The sequence below is a fragment of the Ornithorhynchus anatinus genome, chromosome 2 (assembly GCF_004115215.2).
Source record: "Ornithorhynchus anatinus isolate Pmale09 chromosome 2, mOrnAna1.pri.v4, whole genome shotgun sequence".
In the NCBI taxonomy this organism is placed as follows: Eukaryota; Metazoa; Chordata; class Mammalia; order Monotremata; family Ornithorhynchidae; genus Ornithorhynchus; species Ornithorhynchus anatinus.
Window position 1 is genome coordinate 30,919,775 of NC_041729.1, and position 17,964 is coordinate 30,937,738.

Sequence of the window (17,964 nt, forward strand, 5' to 3'; positions counted from 1 at the left end):
GGCTGCAATACAGTAGAATAGATAGGCGCGATCCCTGCCCACAAGGAGCTTACAGACTAGAAGGGGAGATAGACATTAAAATAAATTGCAGGTGGATATGAACACCGGCGCTGTGGGGCTGGGACTGGGGTGAATGTCCGAAGGTTTAAGGGGCACAGACCCAGATGTGGAGGTGACACAGATGGGAGGGTAAATGGGGAAGATGAAGACTTAATCGAGGAAAGCCCCTTGGAGGAGATGTGATTTGAGCAGGGCTCCGAAGAGCGGGAGAGCGGCGATCCGTCAGATATGAAGCGGGAGGGAGACCTAAGCCAGAGTCGGAGGCGAGAAAGACGAGGCAAAGCTCTTCTTCCCCTCCTCCAAACCAGAGCGGTTTCTCCCAGGTCTGAGGAGGAGGAGAAGAGGGGTGGAGCCCAGGAAGGCACCTGTGGAGGAAGATGGGGATGTCTCAACGAGCCACTCCCTGGGTTTTGTCTGTTTTTTCCCCAGACCGGCCTTTCTCCCGGATCCCAATGATGGCAGCCTCTACATAATGGGGGGCAAGAACAAGGAAGGCCTGATGGTAGGTTCGGTGGGGCTGCGCAGACCCCCCCTGCTCAGGGATGGGCTGGGTTCCCCGTGGGGCAGTCCATCCCTTCCATGCAGTCCCCTGCCCTCGCCCCACCCACCTCGACTCGTGGGACTCAGCCCGAGAGCCGCTCTGGGAAATCAGGTTGGGTCAGTGCCAGATGCCAAGATATTTACCCCAGGCACAGGGAGGGTTGGAGGGTCCCCGTTCCCATGGGTTTTGGGGATATTCCCCTGGAATGTCCACGATATCCCTTGAGCTCACCTCCTGACCCTCCCGTGTCCTGTAGAAACTCCCTTTCACCATCCCGGAGCTGGTCCAGTCATCCCCGTGCCGCAGCTCAGATGGTATTCTCTACACAGGTTTGTCTGCCCTCTCCCCCTGCCCCACCGCTTCATCTCCACCCCCTCAAGGCCGTGGTTGCTCCAGGGACGGGTACCCAGGCAGCGAGGTTGCCCCAGAAGGGTGGCCCGTTCTCCTGGCCTGGAACTGGAAAGGGGAATCGAGGGTGTTGGGATGAGGTTGGGGGACAGGGAGACGAGGCATCGGGGGGGGAGGGAGATGAGGCGGCGCCGGCCAGCCTGGACTGAATTTGAGACTGTGTGACGGAAGGAGGGAGCCGAGGCGGGAGGGTGGCATCGTTGGGAGCTCAGGGAGGGTAAGATTGGGGCGTGAGGGGGAATCCGCTAGCCTGTGCCGCCTCTCCATACAGGGAAGAAGCAGGACACTTGGTTCCTGGTGGACCCCAAGTCAGGAGAGAAGCAGACGACTCTGTCGACGGAGGCATGGGATGGGCTGTGCCCCTCGGCCCCCCTCTATATCGGCCGAACACGTGAGCCCTCCCCTCTCCCCTGCCCCAGCCTTTCGGCTTCCGCCCCCTCCCCCACACAATAAATCCTCCCGATCGATGAATGACTTAGTACATTAGTCCAGGGGTAGAAAGCGCCTAACATCTGTTTATTGTTGTATTGTACACTCCCAAGCGCTTAGTACAGTGGTCTGCACACAATAAGTGCTCAATAAATATGATTGAGTGACTGAATTAAATACGGTAGGAAAAAAAAGAAAGGGTCTGAGCTGTGGAGCAGCCATGAAAGGCTAATTTCATAAATCCAAAGTCCATATTTTCACATGCAAGCTGCTGATTGCCAACCCAGAAGCCTGCAATGGCCTTCCTCTTCTCACCCTCATAATAATAATAGTTGTGGTATTTCTTAAGCGCTTCCTATGTGCCAGGCACTGTACTGAGCACTGGAATGGATACAAGCAAATGGGGTTGGACACAGCCCCTGTCCCACGTGGGGCTCACGGTATCAATCCCCATTTTACAGATGAGGTGACTGAGGCCCAGAGAAGTGAAGTGACTTGCCCAAGGTCACACAGCAGACAAGTGGCAGCCCCATCAGTGCTCCCAGGCACAGAGCACTGGGTCGTGTTGGGTCGACCCTACCGGGAAAGCCTCTGGTTGGGCCGGAACCCCCGACTGCCCAGGCCCCGGCAGCGGAGCACAGGGCGGCGGGTGGTGGGTGGCAGGCAGAGATTGGATGGCGGTGGGCGGTAAGGGTTTCGGGCCCGGCTCCCGCTTCTCCCAGAATACACGGTCACCATGTATGACACCAAGTCGCGTGAGCTGCGCTGGAACGTCACCTACCACGATTACTCTGCGCCGCTCATGGATGATTCCTACGGCTACGGTGAGAATCTCACCCTGGACAAGGGGGTGTACTTCTCCCCCTCCCCTCTCCCCTCTTGACCCCTGGCCCAAGAGGACCAAACGACCCTGCTCTGCCATCCCTCCCAACCTGTCTTTACCTGGCTAGACTTCTGGGAGCTCTAGAGGCTGACTCTGTCACCCAAAAGGTCCCCGGCACAGTTATGGAGGTGAGGGCCTCCCTGGTATCTGCCCCCTGACTTCATTTTCCCAGTGGATGGCACGAGTCTGGAGGACCCCAGTGCAGCGAAAGGTCCCCTGCCTTAATGACTCCTACCCCCTCATCCCCCACAACCCCCACCCCGCCCCGTCCAGTCTCAGAGCTCGGAGGTCCGAGCAGGGCGAAGAGAGGAGAGCCCGGGAAGCGTACAAAACCCTCCCGGGTCAGGCTGGGTGGGAGAGGACCCCGGGCCGGCGGTCTCTGCCGTGTGCCCGCGGGAGAGGGCCTTGCGATTGAACGCTGTCGTCCCCACCAGAGATGGCTCACTTGGCCTCGAGCGGGGACGGGCTGGTGGTGACGGTGGACAAAGGGAGCGGGGCGGTACTCTGGATGCACAACTACGGCTCCCCGGTGGCGGGCATCTACGTCTGGCACCGGGACAGCCTGCGCCGGCTGCCCCATCTGAACGTGGCCATGGAGACCCTGCGCTACCTCACGTTCTACTCCCGCCACATCCGCCTCGCCCACTGGAGAAGCCCACCTGACCCTGCCAACGGGGACTTCTCCGCCACCAAGACCCAGCTCCAGTGAGTGCCTGGGGTCCGCCCACCGGGTCCCAGAGCTCCTCGCCCATCAACTCCTGGGGTTCCTGGGCTCTGAGGATTGATTCATTCATTCGTATTTACTGAGCACTTACTGTCTGTGCACAGCGCTGTACTAAGCGCTTGGGAGAGTACAGTGGAATAAACACACATTCCCGGCCCATAACGAGCTTACAGTTTAGAGGGGTAGACAGGAGAAGGCTCAGTTCCTTAGCTGGGAGCGGGAGAGGGATTGCGGGGAGCTGGATCCTGAACGTCCCCTTGAGGTGCTGATCCCAACACTTCTGGGCTTGGGCAATAGTTCTGCCCCTCAGAGACCCCCATGGACTGGGCTCATGAAACACTAGTCCCCCAGGGTCCCACCCAGTTGGTCTGGCCCGCAGCAGAAAGCTTAGAGCCGTAGAGTTGCGGGGTTGAGGGGGGGACTGTCTCTGTTTGGCCCGCAGCAGGGAGGGGCCCGCACAGAGTAGTCCAGCTGGGCTGGCTCTCAGCCTGGAAAGCGCCTGATGCTAAGGGGGAGGGGAGGTGGGCCCAGGGAGACCCATTTCCCACTCGTCACCCGCCCAGCGCCTTGGGTGGGGATCTGAACCCGCGATTCGTGGCTGCGCAACCGGAGCTGGGCACTGCCACATCCCCATAATTGAGGAGGGGTCGCACTTCCTCCCCCACGGCCCCGCGGCCCACAGGTCGACCCTCTACGTGGGGAAGCACTCAGCCAGTTTCTATGCCTCCACTGCCCTGGTCCATGCCGGCGTGGCCCTGGTGGTGAGTGCGGGGAGGTCTGCCGGGAGGAGGAGGGGGGAGAGGATGATGGGGGGAGTGGGGGGGCGCGTGTGGAAAGAGCCCCCCCGCCCCAGGCCACTCAGCCTCACAGGCCCCGCTTCTTCCACCGTAGCCGCGGGGGGTGACCCTGGCCCGGATCGAGGGGCCCACCACGGAGGAGGTGACCCTGCGGGAATCGGGGGAGTGTGAGATCACCCCCAGCACGGATGTCAAATACCCCCATGGCAGCATCACCTTCCTCAGCAACCAGTGGCTGCTCATCGGTGAGGGGGGCTCCCCCTGGCAAACAGGGCAGGCGGGGACCAGACGCCTGGGACTCCGGCCCTCCTGAATAATAATTGCACCATTTGTGGAGGGCTTACTAAGTGCTAAGGATTGGCCTAAGCAGTGGGGTAGAGTCAAGATAATCAGGCTGCACACAGTCCCACATGGGGTTTGCAGTCTAAGGGGGAGGCAAGACAGATATTAGGTCCTCATACCCAGAGAGGTTAATTGACTTACCCAGGGTCACTCAACAGGCAAGGGAAAAATGAAGTTAAGAATCCAGGTCCCCGACCCCCAGTTCTAGACTCTTCTCACCAGGCCATAGAGCCCTCTCCCTTCCCACCAATGAATCAGTAATTTATCAAGCATTTATAATGTGCAGAGCACTGTACTGAGTACTCGAAAGAGTACAATACAACAGCATTGGTAGATACATTCCCTGCCCGCAAGGAGCTTTCCATCTAAAGGGGGGATTGACAGTAAAATAAATTATAGCCTGGGACCCACTGGTCAGGAAAGCCATGCTACTTCCTTAAGGGGGCAGCCTCCTTTGCCCCACCACCTTGGGGACCTGCTGCCCTCTGCCTCTTGGGCCCTAAAGGCCAGTTCCCTCCCTGGCAACTCTGGAGGGGTTCTTGACGCAGAGCCGATAACACTCCCTTCCAGGAGCGAGGAAGCTGCCTCGGCAAGACTGCGGTGGTCCCGGATGCACGAGGGTGACCTTCTCGGGTGACCTTCTCTCCCTTAGGCCACCATGAGCTGCCCCCGGTGGTTCACACCACCATGCTGAGAGCCTTCCCGACGGCGGGCAGGACGACGACGGCGGGGACGGAGGCAGAGCACTTACCTCCCAGGACCTCCCCAGTCCCCACGCTCTTTGGCGAGGTTAGTTCGGTACATGCAAGTCAAGCCAGGGCCAGGGCGGAGGGGGACGTGTCAGCTCTTAAAAATGATAATGGTGGTGGTTCTCATACGCTTACTCTGTGCCAAGCACTGCCGTAAGCGTTGGGGTTAGATACAAGACAATCGGGTTGGACACGATTCCCCTCCCCACATTTTGAGGGGGGTGGTTTAATGGCATTTTGTTAATTCATTCAATTGTATTTATTGAGCACTTACTGTGTGCAGAGCACTGTACTAAGCACTTGGTAAGTACAGTGGAGCAATAAAGAGAGACAATCCCCGAGCTTACCGTGTGCCAGTCACGGTACTAAGCACTGGGGTAGATACAAGCTAATCAGACCGGACACAGTCCATGTCAGTCAGACAGTCATATTTATTGAGCACTTACTGTGTGCAGAGCAGTGTACTAAGCACTTGGGAAAGTACAAGAGTCCCACATGGAGCTCACAGTCTTAATCCCCATTTTATGGATGAGGTTACAGAGGCACAGAGAAGTTAAAAGACTTGCCCAAAGTCACACAGCCGCAAAGTGGCGGAGATGGGATTAAAGCCCAGGTCCTTCTGGCTCCCAGGTCTGTGCTCTATCCACTAAGCCAAGCTACTTCTCAATTGCCACAGGGGAAGAGGTTCCCTGCACCTCTTCCTCTCCATCCCTTCCCCAGCACCCGCCCATCCAAAAAACCGCTCCCCACATTGGAAGGCTGAGGGCCGCAGTGGGGCTGGAGGTCAGGGCCGGGCCCCGGGGAGACCAGCAGAGCCCCGGCTGGGGTCCGTGGGCCTCGGCTCCCGACGGGGTCAGGCCCCACCTCCACCCAGGGAGCCGGCTCTGAGGGGCACAGCAAGGAAGATGGGTCGAATCCAGCTCCCGTAGGTGGGGCCCCGGTCTCCCCCCAGAATCCAGACCCCCCCCCCACCAGCCCAGAACGTGGCTTCCCCCCTCCTCTGTTCCCCAGGGGTCCTGAGACCCTCCCAAGCTGCCGGGTCTATGAGGCCGGGGCGACCTTCTTCAGAGGACTTTTCTGACTCTCCAGTTCTTGAGGCCGAGTCCAGAGGAAGAGGCCTGGGGCCCCGAGCGGCTGCCGGACGTGGACAGCGGCCCTGCTGCAGGACGCACGGAGCTCTCTCCCCAGCCTGGGCCCGGAGGCCTGCTGATGGCTGGCGTCACTGCCCTGCTGCTGGGTGGCTGGCTCCTCTGCCTGCTGCTCCAGGTGCCCGCCCGCCACTCCCACCCCACCCCATCCCAGTCTGGTCCGGCTCAGACTACCCCCTGCTCTCCAGGCATTTATTCATTTCCTTCCCTCCCTTCCCTCTGTTTCTTCCCTTCCTCCATCCCTTCCTTCCTCTTTTCCTCCCTCCCTTCTACCTTTCCTCCCTCCCTCTTTCTCTTCCCTGTCCAGCTTTCCTGGGTAGTTGAGGGAAAAAACATTTCATTTTGCCCCGGAGATAAAGAATCCGGCCTGCCTGCCTGCCTCTGCCCTGGTGCCCAGGGGCCCCCAACAATGTCCAGTTTTGTGCCCTGAAATGCACATTCCCATCTTGGCAGAGCAAGGGGTGGGGAATGGGGCCCGGGCCGGTGCCGGGAAGCTCCCGCGGGACCTGAGGGCTCGGGTCCGTGTCCAGCACCTGCAGGAACAGCAGCGAGTGCAGCAACAGAGGCTGGAGCAGCAGCTGGACGAAAAGCTGAAGCAACTTCAACAGCACAGCACAGCTGGCCCCGATGGCCCGCCCCTTCCCCGGGGGGCCGCCCTGGGGGGCCCGGGGGATGTGGGGACCCTCTCCCCAACCCCCTCCACCAGTTCCCTGCAGAGTTCCCGGGCACCCGGAGACCCCGAAGGTCAGTGTGGGACTGCAGGGATGTGGGTGGCCCCCGGCGTGGGCATCCAAGGGAAGAAAGCGGGACGGGCGTGTGGCGAGAAGGTGGACGGGCGGGTGGGCAAGGCTAGATGCCAAGCTCAAAGTGGGCAGGGAATGTGTCTGCTTATTGTGATACTGTACTCTCCCAAGCACTTAGTACAGTTCTGTGAACACAGTAAGCGCTCAATAAATACAATTGGCTGACTGATTGACAGAGGGGTGGGGGCTGGTGACAGGGCGAAGGACGAGAGAGAGAGTGGAGGCTGAAAGAGTGAGATGGAGGTGAGGGATGCTGGCACCTGTGCCAGCTGGAGGGAGCAGAGCGATTGTGAATGGCAGGCAAAGAGCTCCTGGACAGTGGCGATCTGTGCCAGCGGCCAGTGGTTTCCCCAATCTGGGACAATATCCCCCGGCCAGCGACAATCCCTGGAGGGCAGTTGTTCTAGCCGCAGTTGAGGAAGGCTCGTTTGACGGCCAGTTAGGCCTAAAGTAAGCGGGAACTGTCCGAGATGCTGCTCCAGCCAATCCAGGAGCCCCAGGGCAGCCCTCCCCTAGCAGTGTGGCCTAGTGGAAAGAGCACAGTCCTGTAAATCAGAGGACCTGGGTTCTCATCTCAGCTCTGCCAAATGCTTGCTGTGTGATCATGGGCAAGTTGCTTAAACTTCTTCATGCCTCAGTTTTACCTCCTATCAAACTGTGAGCTTGATACGGGACAGGAATTATGTCCAACCTAATTTACCTGTATGCATCCCAGCACTTAGAGCAGTATTTGACACATAGAAAGGCCTAACAAGTCAACAACAACAAAAAAACCCAATTCAGAGCAGCAGAAGCTTTGCTTTTTTTCCTTCGGCAATCAGCCCAGCCTAATTCTGGAGGGGGGGGTCCAGTGGGGAGTAGGCGGGAGAAAGTTGGCCCCGGCCCCCCACAGCTCCCATTCAATAAGCTGGCAGGATGTGGCTCCGTTGTCCTCACTGAGCAGCAGGGCGGACCAAATCAGCTCTCGCTGCCCCCTGGGCAACCCTGCCGTTGCTGAGGCCATTGCTGAGGCCATTGTCGGGGCAGCAGAGCTGTTAAATGCCTGGCCTTTCCGGGAAGAAAATATTTTTACTTCTCCCTGTGGTTCCCCCTCAAGATGGTAACCAGCTGAAGAAGAGGGTCCCCCTTGACCACACACCCTGCCGCATTCCTACCCAACCTGTCCTGGGGTTAATCCAAGCGGGGGGCTTTGGGACCTTGTGTCTTCTCCCCCCAGGGCTACTGGTCTTGGCCTTTCCTGCCCCCATATTAGGACTTCAGCTCAAGCCTGCACACCTGGCACCACTCCTCTGGGCAGACAACCAGTCCTGAGGAGGGGCTCGTGACACTTTTCCAGGATTCATTCATTCAATCGCATTTATTGAGAGCTTACTCTCTACAGAACACTGTATTAAGTGCTTGGAAAGTACAGTTCAGCAACAGAGAGAGACAGTTTCTGCCCACAACGGGCTCACAGTCTAGAATGGGGGAGACAGACACCAAAAATGATTGAATCTTCCCTTCTTGGGCTCATTCTCAAACACTGGACCAGCCTCCAAAGAGCTTCCCTAGTGCGGGGAGTTGAGTTCACTTTCAAGGTCTTCAATGGGCCAAAGTGGAACCTATTGAAGTAATGATAGTAATAACACTAGCGATAATGATAATAATTGTGGTATCTGTTAAGCCCTTACTATGTGCCAAGCACTGTACTAAGTGTTGGGGTAAATACAAGACACTCAAGTCCCACATGGGCCTCACAGTCTTAAGCCGGGGACAGAACAGGAAATAAATCTTCATTTTCTGAACCACAGAGAAGTAAGTGACTTGCCCAAGGTCACACAGCAGGTACATGGAAGAGTCTGGATTATATTTGTATATATTATTACTCTATTTTATGAAGGATGTGTGTGTATCTGTGATTCTATTTATCTTGATGGTATTTATGCCTATTTGTTTTGTTTTGCTGTGTCTCCCCCTTCTAGACTGTGAGCCCATTGTTGGGCAGGGATTGTCTCTATCTGTTGCAGAATGGTACATTCTAAGCACTTAGTACAGTGCTGAGCACACAGTGAGTGCTCAATAAATACGATTGAATGAAGGAATGAACCCAGGTCCTCTGACTCCCAGTCCTGTACTCTTTCTGCTAGACTATGCTGAGGTCCTCTTTCTCCTGCTCTTGGACACACACACTGGGCAGGGAGGGGATCTCTAAGTTCTGTTTCCTTCTTTCCATCCCCTTGTCTCTCTCCCCTCCTACCCTCCAGCTGAGGACCTGACAGTGGTCGGGAAAATCTCCTTCAACCCCCGGGACGTTCTGGGTCACGGAGCCGGAGGGACTTTCGTGTTCAGGTAAGGAGACGGCCGTGATGCCCATCCGTGGCTCTCCCCGGCAGTCCTGGGGAGCCCTGTTGGGACCCCGGGGAGGGGTGGGGGGAGGAGGAGGCAGAGTGGTTCCCAAGGAGGGGCCCTGGGGCTCTTCTCTCCAGGCCTCACTCGTCCTGCTCTCCTCTCCCCGTCCTGCTCTCCTCTCCCCGCTAAACTGGGAGACCTTCCCCAGGAACTCATCAACCATTCAGAACCCCTGTTGGCCCCATGTCCCCTCTTCCTTTTCCTTGTTCAGAGAGATTAATAATCGTGTCAAGCACTGGGGTGAGTGCTGGGGTAGACACAAAAATAATTAGGTCCCTGTCCCACAGGGGGCTCATAGTCTTTGTAGGGGCCGAGGAGGGGTGGGCGCAGGGGAGAGAATGGCTATTTCACCCCATTTTACAGATGAAGAAACTGAAGCACAGAGAAATTCAGTGTCTTACCCCAGGTTGCACAGTCGGCAAGTGGCCGAGCCAGGATTAGAACCCTCGTTTCCCAGGCCCAAGCACTTTCTACTCAGCTACGCTGCTTCTTCCCATCTCCTCTCCCTTCCTCTCCTTCCCCAGCCCTGGCTGAGCTTTCAGATGTGAGGTTGTTGGTAGAGCAAGCTGAGCCAGGGTTTACTCCAGTCACCCCAAAAAGCCCTGATCCCCAGCCTGACTCGTACAGGAGGTTTGGCCTGGGGAGGCTCCATCCAGCTGGGGGTCAGGACTCACAGGTCTGAAGCCCCTGTTCTGTTTCCGCCTCTCCTGATCCCTCATCTTCTTCTCTGCTTCTCAGTGTCCCTCCATTTGTTCATTCATTCATTCATTGTCGTATTTATTGAGTGTTTACTATGTGCAGAGCACTGTACTAAGTGCTTGGGAGAGCACAATGCAACAAAAAAGACATAGTCGCTGCCCACAATGAGTTTACAGCTATGCACATAAATGCTGTGGGGCTGGGACAGGGGAAGAACAAAGGGACCAAGTCAGGGTGACGAAGAAGGGAGTGGGAGAAGAGGAAGGGAGGGTTTTAGTCTGAAAAGTCCTCTTGAAGGAAATGGGCCTTCAGTGCGGCTTTGAAGTGGGGGAGAGTAAATCGTTTGTGTCTTCTGGTCTCTGATTTTTAGTCTTTCTTTGACATTTCCTAGAAAGCTTGTGACCCAGTGGAAAGAGCACAGGGCGAGGTGTAAGGAGATTTGGGTTCTAATCCCAGCTCTACCACTCGTCTGCTGGGTGACCTTGGGCAAGTCACTAAATTTCTCTGTGCCTCAGTTTCCTCACCTGTAAAATGGGGATTAAGTACCCGTTCTCGCCTCCCTCCATTAGATTGAGTCCCCGGGGGGATGGGGACTGTGTCTGATCCGATTGCATCTTCAACAGTGCTTACCCCATAGTAAGTGCTTATTCTTTGTATTGTATCAGCACGATGCTTGGCACCTAGCAAGTGTTTTAACAAACAGCACAATCATCATCCTTATTATTATTATTATTATTGTCACCCTGATTTGCCCCATCTCCCCCCCCCCCCCCCCCGGCCTCTCCCTCTCCCTCCCGAGGTTCCCCGTGTCCCCGGCCTCGGTTTCTCTGACTGCGTCCCCGGGGCCTCCCACAGGGGCCAGTTCGAGGATCGGGCAGTGGCGGTGAAGCGGTTGCTGCGTGAGTGCTTTGGGCTGGTGGAGCGGGAGGTGCAGCTGCTGCGGGAGTCGGATGCACACCCCAACGTAGTGCGCTACTTCTGCACCGAGCGGGGGCCCCAGTTCCATTACATCGCACTGGAGCTCTGCCTGGCCTCTCTGCAGGAGGTGAGGCCCGCGGAGGGACACGGGTGGGCCGAGGGAGGGAGTAAATGGGCGGGAGGGACTGCTACCGGCGAGGGAGAAGCAGGCCAAGCCCCTTCTCCCCTGCCCGCTGTTAAATCCATTCTGTGCCAGAGGGCCGCCTACCCCCACCACCTCTCCCCATCCCCACATCGTGGGAAGCAGCGGGGCCTAAGGGGCAGAGTACTGGCTTGGGAGTCGGAAGGACCTGGGTTCTAATCCCGGTGGGTTCTGATCCCGGCTACTGTCACTGGTCTGCTGAGTGACCTTGGGTCTCTGTTCCTCAGGTCCTTCATCTATGAAATGGGAATTAAGACAGTGAGCCCCATGTAGGACCTAGACTGTGTCCAACCTGATTATTTTGTATTTACCCCAGTGCTTAGAACAGTGCCTGGCACAGAGTAAGTGCTTAACAAATATTTTTTAAAAATCATAGGCACTGCCTCACGTTCCCCCGTTCAGCCCACCTGACATCAGCCCCTTTCCCTGCACCGGCCCATCTCCCCTGGCACCAGCCCTTTCCCTCTGGTCCAGCCCCTCCCCCAGCAGGGCTAGTGACCTACACTCCTCCTCCTCTTCTGTTCTTTCTGTGGCCCCTCAGTATGTGGAAAATGGTGGCGTGCCCGGCCTGAGCTTGGAGCCCGTGGCCCTGCTGCAGCAGACTGCATCTGGACTCGCTCACCTGCACTCTCTCAATATCGGTACCGGGGGACCGGGAAGGAGAGGAGGGGGCTCTCCTGTACTCTCGGAATATGGGGGGGGGGGGGAGGGGAGCGGTCTGGGAGGCTCGGGCTCGTGCACGGGTCCAGACTGGCTGTTCTTCAATTGGGTTGAAGCCCGTCCCGAAGCCCAACTAATGGGAATATAAGCCCAATAATCCATTAGTCAGTGGTATTTATTGAGCGCCTACTGGGGGCAGAGCACTGTACTGAGTGCTTGAGAGAGCATCATGCAATCTTGTGGGAAGATAGGATCCCTGCCCCCGAGGAGCTTAGAGTCTAGAGGAGCTTACCACCCAGGTGGAAGAGTCTGCTGGACCTTCCTCCCCCTGTCCCGCTGGTCTCCCTCATTGTTCCCGTCCCCTTTCTTCCTTTTCCCTCTGGGACAGTGACTGCATGCAGGTGGGGAGGGTGAAGGATGAAGACACACACACACACACACACACTTCTCCCCTTTCATTCAGAAGATGGAGTAGGGGGCAGGCGGGGAGAGGCTCAGTGTGAGTGTCAAAGCCGCCCTCCTGCCCAGGCTCCCCTCGGCCTCCGCCCTGATCCCCACCCCCGTGTCTGTCCCACCCCCCTTTAGTTCACCGAGACCTGAAGCCTTGCAACATCCTCATCTCGGGGCCCGACAGCCGCGGGTGCAGCCGGGCCGTCCTCTCCGACTTCGGCCTCTGCAAGAAGCTGCCCCGGGGACGTCGCAGCTTCAGCCTGCGCTCGGGCATCCCCGGCACCGAGGGCTGGATGGCCCCCGAGCTCCTGCGCCCCCAGCCCCGGGACAACCCCGTGAGTCGGACACCCCACGGCGGGGAGGGGACGGATGGATGGATGGAGGGAGGGAGGGAGGAATGGGTCCACCTCAGTCCCACCAACCCTGTGTGTTCTCGATCAGGGTTATTGACCGTGCACCTGCTGTGTGGAGCACTGTTCTAAGCACTTAGGAGTGCTGTAGGTAGACACGATCCCTGCTCTCTAGGAACTTACAACGTTATGGGACAGCATAGCTTTTTTTTCCCGTCCCCTTTCTTCCTCCTCCTCCAGGCAGCCTGGCATATGTGCCCAGCGCTTCAGGCAAGAGGAATTTTAAGGAGCCGATCCCCAACTTCATCTCCCCGCTCCGTAGTCACTGGGATTCGATACTAATAATAATAATTGTGATTAAGCGCTTAGCATGTGTCGAGCACTGTAATAAGCGCTGGGGAAAATGTAACATGGGGCAGACACAGTCTGTGTCCAACACGGGGCTCACGGGGGAGACTGGGTATCGACTCCCCATTTTACAGAGGAAGAAATTGAGGTCCAGAGAAGTTGTGACAGAAGACAAGTGGTAGAGCTGGGATTAGAACCCAGTTCCTCTGACACCCAAGCAACACTAGGCCACCCTGGTTGTTGTTTTGTTTTTCCTATCTCCCGGCTCCTCCCACCAGGAACAAATTCCCAAGTTTGGTACCTGGTGGAGTGCCGCGTCCCCAAGCAGGAGAGTGAAGGAAAGGGTGGGAGTCACCACCATTCAGCCGAGTAGAAGAAGACTCGGCCCTGTCCCTACTCTCCCCAACTGTCTCCCCTGCTGTCCCCGGCCCTCGCTCACCGTCCTCCCTCGGTGTCTCCAGACCTGCGCCGTGGACATCTTCTCCGCAGGCTGCGTGTTCTACTACGTGCTGTCTGGTGGAGAGCATCCATTTGGGGACAGCCTGCACCGCCAGGCCAACATCCTGGCCGCGGCCCACCAACTCACCTACCTGGAGAGCCAGACCCATGGTGAGAGCCTCCCCAGATCCTTTCGGGCCCCCTCCCGGGCCCCCATCCCGGCATCCCTCTCCCGAGACCTCCTCCCAAGCCCCGGGACAGCTCGGCTGGGGGTCCCTAGACAGCAGTTCGAGCCCCGGTCTTTGCATTTTCCTGGGTGCCCCGGCGCCTCCAGGGGGAAGCCGGTGCTCCCCGCCCGCAGCCCGAGGGACTTTGACCCACCGGGCCTGGGGAAGGCTCCGGTCGGGCCTGGAGTGGGTGGGGGGAGTGTGGAGGGGTGAGGGGTTGGGGAGGAGCACTTTGGGACGGGACGGTAGGGTGGGACGGGAAGGGATCTGGGCCGCCGTGACGTTCCTGCCACGCCCCAGACAAGATGGTTGCCCGAGAGCTGGTGGGAGCCATGCTGAGCGCCAGGCCCCCGCTGCGCCCCTCGGCCCACCGCGTGCTGGCCCATCCCTTCTTCTGGAGCCCGGCCAAGCAGCTGCAGTTCTTCCAGGTGAGCGGCAAACCCCTGGCGCAGGGCAGGGGCCCTGAGGGGAGCGGACGGGGAGGGGACACGGGCAGAGGGTGGGAGCGGGCCGTGCTGATGGGGGAAGGCAGGGCAGCTCCTGGGAATGGTTCCTGCGGCCCCCAGGACGTGAGCGACCGGCTGGAGAAGGAGGCGGCGGAGGGGCCCGTGCTGTCGGAGCTGGAGGCCGGGGGCCGCGCCGTCGTCCGGGGCGACTGGCACGTGCACATCTCCGCCCCGCTGCAGATGGGTACGCCTGCGCCCGGTCACGGGCTCACCCCAGCCCCCACAGACCCCTCCCCCGATGGAACCTCTGCCACAGTGACCCCTTCTCCCCAGCCCAGGAACCAAACTGCCTGGAGAATAATCATAATTGCCGTCTTTAAGTGTTTACCATGGGCCAAGCATTGTTGTAAGGGCAGGGGTACATATAATACATTCCAGTTGGACACACGGGGGTCTCACAAGTGTAAGAGTGGACAGAAGAGGAATTTAAGCCCCAGTTTATAGAGGAGGAAACTGAGGCACCCAGAAGCTGTGACCTATCCCTGCTCACACAATCTATAAGTGGGCAAACTGGGATTAGAGCAGCAGCGTGGTCTAGTGGAAAGAGCACGAACCCGGGAGTCAGAGGACCTGGGTTCTATTCCCGGCTCTGACCGCTGTGTGACGATGGGCAAGTCACTTAACTTCTCTGTGCCTCAGTTTCCTCAACTGTAAAATGGAGATTAAATCCTCTCCCTCCTACTTAAACTGTGAGCCCCATGTGACTGTCTCCAACTTGATGAACTTGAACCTACCCCGGCGCTTAGAGCTTGACACGTAATAAGTGCCTAACACCACAAAAAAGAAACGCACCCAGTTTCTGACTCCCCGACCCGGGCTCTTTCCACCAGGCCAGAGCTGGGTCCCGGCCTGGCCCCAGATGGTTTTCTCCTACCTCGAGGGAGGAGGGCTGGACCACATAACTCATTAGGCCCCATCCCCGGGGAGAGGCTTTGATCCCCGGGCCAGAGCCCAGCCCCTGACGGAGCGCGCCGGGCTTTCCAGACTTGCGAAAGTTCCGGTCTTACAAAGGGACGTCGGTGCGGGACCTTCTCCGAGCTATGAGGAACAAGGTACGGGGAAGCTGGGGCCCGGGGGAGACCCGGAGGGGCCCGGTGGGGTGGGCGAGCCCCGGGGGGAAACCCGGAGGGGACTGATGGGGGCGGGGGAGAGGAGACCCAGAGAGGCTCTACCTGCATCCTCGGTCCAGGAAGGGACTTGTTGCCCCCGAGGGAGCTCCGGCCGGACGAAGCACCGAGCGGGGCTTCTCCTCCCCGCGCTGAGGGCCCGGGTCCCCTTAACCTCCCCGACTCCGTCACGGGTCGGAGACCCGGGGGCCGGAAAGGAGAACCGGGGCTGCCCAACAGCGTGGACGGGGTCTCCTTCGGCAGAAACACCACTACCACGAGCTGCCCGGCGAGGCGCAGCGGGCCCTGGGGGCTGTTCCCGAGGAGTTCGTGCAGTACTTCACGGCCCGCTTCCCGCTGCTGCTCCTGCACACGCACCGGGCCATGCGGGGCTGTGCCTCCGAGCGCTTCTTTCGGCCCTACTACGGGGAGGAGCAGGAGGAGCCGGAGCAGCTCGGCGGGAGGTAGCCGGCGGGGGGAGGACCGACCGGCAACCGTGACCCGCCGAAAGGCTTTCTCCGTCTGCCTCACTCTGGCTTCAGCCCCTTGTCCCTGTTCGGGCTCTTAGGGAAGCAGGAAGGGCCGAGAGTGAGAGACGCGGAGGAAGCAGGTGGACCCTACCCGCCCTGTCCCCGGCTTCCCCTCGGCCTCGCGGCCGCCCTGCTCGGACGGAGCCGGAGAAACTCTCCCTTGTGCCCTCTTTTGTCTGGGCCGGTCCGGCTCCCCGGTCTCACCGCCGAGGCCGGGCCTCCGGACACGGGGCTGCCCGTCTGTTTTAAATTAAAATGACGGCGGCCGCTGCCTTCGCAGTACATTACTGTATGTCTCCCCTTCTCCCCCTTCCTCTCCTGCCCTCGGCCCGCAGAGGATGGGGTCGGGGGGCGGGACCCGAGCGACTTGGCTTTCCGCCCATCCCTCCCCGGACGTGAGGGGCAGAGGGGGGTAGGCGGCAAAATGCAACTCGCCCTTCCTCCGGCCCTCACTCCCCTTTCTAGCCGGCTCGGCGCTGGGGGCGGAGGCGGTTAGAGCAGCATCCTGGGGCTTGATGAAGTACCTTTCTCCCAAGAATCCACAGCTCTTTCACAGATAATAATAAATGTTGGTATTTGTTCAGCGCTTACTATGTGCAGAGCACTGTTCTAAGCGCTAGGGGAGATACAGGGTAAAGTCGTCCCATGTGAGGCTCACAGTTAATCCCCATTTTACAGATGAGGTCACAGGCGCAGAGAAGTTGAGTGACTTGCCCACAGTCACACAGCTAAGTGGCAGAGTGGGGATTCGAACCCATGACCTCTGATTCCCAAGCCCAGGCCCTTGCCACTGAGCCACGCTGCTTCCTCCCGGCAGCTCAGGCAAGCGGCAGGGCAGCGATTCCATTCCTCCTAGTGGGGTTTGGAGAATTGGTCCCCACTCAGAGCTTTCTTGCTTTGGACTGCCACTCACCCTGCCCTTTGAGACTGTAGGCTTGTTATAAGAAGGGAAGATGTCTGCTGATTCTGTTATACTCTCCAAAGCGCTTAGTACAGTGCTGTGCACACAGGAAGCGCTCAGTAAATAACATCGATCAATCCTCGGCTGAGACACCTGCCTCACGTTCCAGCCCCGCTCCTCCGAGGGTGACCGCCTACTCTGTCCTGCCGGCTAGACTGTGAGCTCATTGTGGGGAAGGAGCGTGTCCGCTAATTCCTTAATATGGTACTTTTCCAAGTGCTTAGTGCAGTGCTCTGCACATAGTAAGCGCTCAGGGGGTACCACCGTTGGATCGACGTAGACCCGGATTCTTTTTTTGGCCGGTACTTCTGCTTTAAATGCCTCGGCTCCCACTACCGCGTCCCACCGCTCAGAAGTGGGGCCCCGTTTCTAGGGAACTGGGCAGGGAAGACCTCGGAGCGGGAGGGAAGCTGGGGGTCGGGAGACCAGGGAGCCTCCTGGGGACGGGCTCTAGTTCTGTGGATTTCCCTGAACGCTTCCGTGTGGTCTCACCGTGTAATTGTCGGGAAGGCGGTGCAGCACACCTCACAAACACCTGGAGCTCGTGGGTCAGGAAAGGGGCACTGGAGATCCTCCAGAGGCCTCCCACCTTCCGGGGACTGCCTCACGATGGCTGGTTACTATGGAAACTTGGCACTGGGGAAGGAGACAGCATCAACATCACCGGAAGATCAAGTTACGCGCTGGCCTTTGAGGGGGAAGATCCCAAGCTCTGCTCTTCATGAGAAGGCAGAGAGGGGTGAGGGTGGGGTGTGCTCCCTGCCTCTGCCCACCCAGACAGACCACAGCCCACGGAAACTCAGGCACCAGCCCCGCCTGCATCCCCCTCTCTCCTTGGCTTTGGTCAGGGGCTTGGGAATGGGATTTTTCTATTGTAACTCTTGGCCTCTGTTGTAAATAAATCGCTTTTCAAGCAGCAACTCGTGTAACGGTGCTAGGGCAGGACCGGGAAAGACCCCAAACTTCCTACCTGGGTAACTCTGCGGCCTCCTGCCGGTCCTTGGCCCGGCCTCAGTGGGGGAAGACGGCTAGGGCTTGATCTTCCTGCCTGCAGCCGGCGGAGACCTTCCCTGGAAGACAGAGGAGGGGCCGGAGTTAACGGCAAGAGCAGCTGTGGCCCAGAGGAGCCGGAAAGAGCCAGCTCTGTGCCAGTTGACCATTTTCCCTCAGGAGTGGTTCCACCTCCAGCAGGGAACGCCTCAGGATACGCACGGCTCCTTGGAAGTGAGGTCCCAGTCATCCCTCTGGGATGGTGGGAGCGGAGCCGCCGCAGGAATAGAAGCGATAGGAAGAGTGG

The 17,964-nt window shown here is 58.5% G+C and overlaps 1 protein-coding gene across 1 annotated transcript in view; it reads left to right on the forward strand.

Moving 5' to 3' along the window:
* The window catches only part of ERN2 (endoplasmic reticulum to nucleus signaling 2), a 34,001-nt gene extending 18,013 nt beyond the window's left edge, over positions 1–15,988 (forward strand). The window contains exons 7-25 of the mRNA XM_039911281.1: positions 490–562; positions 858–930; positions 1,281–1,400; positions 2,161–2,262; positions 2,756–3,026; positions 3,728–3,806; positions 3,937–4,087; positions 4,837–4,973; positions 6,023–6,199; positions 6,612–6,825; positions 9,128–9,212; positions 10,827–11,016; positions 11,633–11,732; positions 12,337–12,536; positions 13,361–13,508; positions 13,865–13,992; positions 14,131–14,254; positions 15,055–15,122; positions 15,441–15,988. Of these exons, the coding sequence (XP_039767215.1) occupies positions 490–562; positions 858–930; positions 1,281–1,400; positions 2,161–2,262; positions 2,756–3,026; positions 3,728–3,806; positions 3,937–4,087; positions 4,837–4,973; positions 6,023–6,199; positions 6,612–6,825; positions 9,128–9,212; positions 10,827–11,016; positions 11,633–11,732; positions 12,337–12,536; positions 13,361–13,508; positions 13,865–13,992; positions 14,131–14,254; positions 15,055–15,122; positions 15,441–15,644 (2,644 nt within the window). The 3' untranslated portion in view covers positions 15,645–15,988. The remainder of the gene's footprint in view (positions 1–489; positions 563–857; positions 931–1,280; positions 1,401–2,160; positions 2,263–2,755; positions 3,027–3,727; positions 3,807–3,936; positions 4,088–4,836; positions 4,974–6,022; positions 6,200–6,611; positions 6,826–9,127; positions 9,213–10,826; positions 11,017–11,632; positions 11,733–12,336; positions 12,537–13,360; positions 13,509–13,864; positions 13,993–14,130; positions 14,255–15,054; positions 15,123–15,440) is intronic.
* Positions 15,989–17,964: the final 1,976 nt, after the last annotated feature.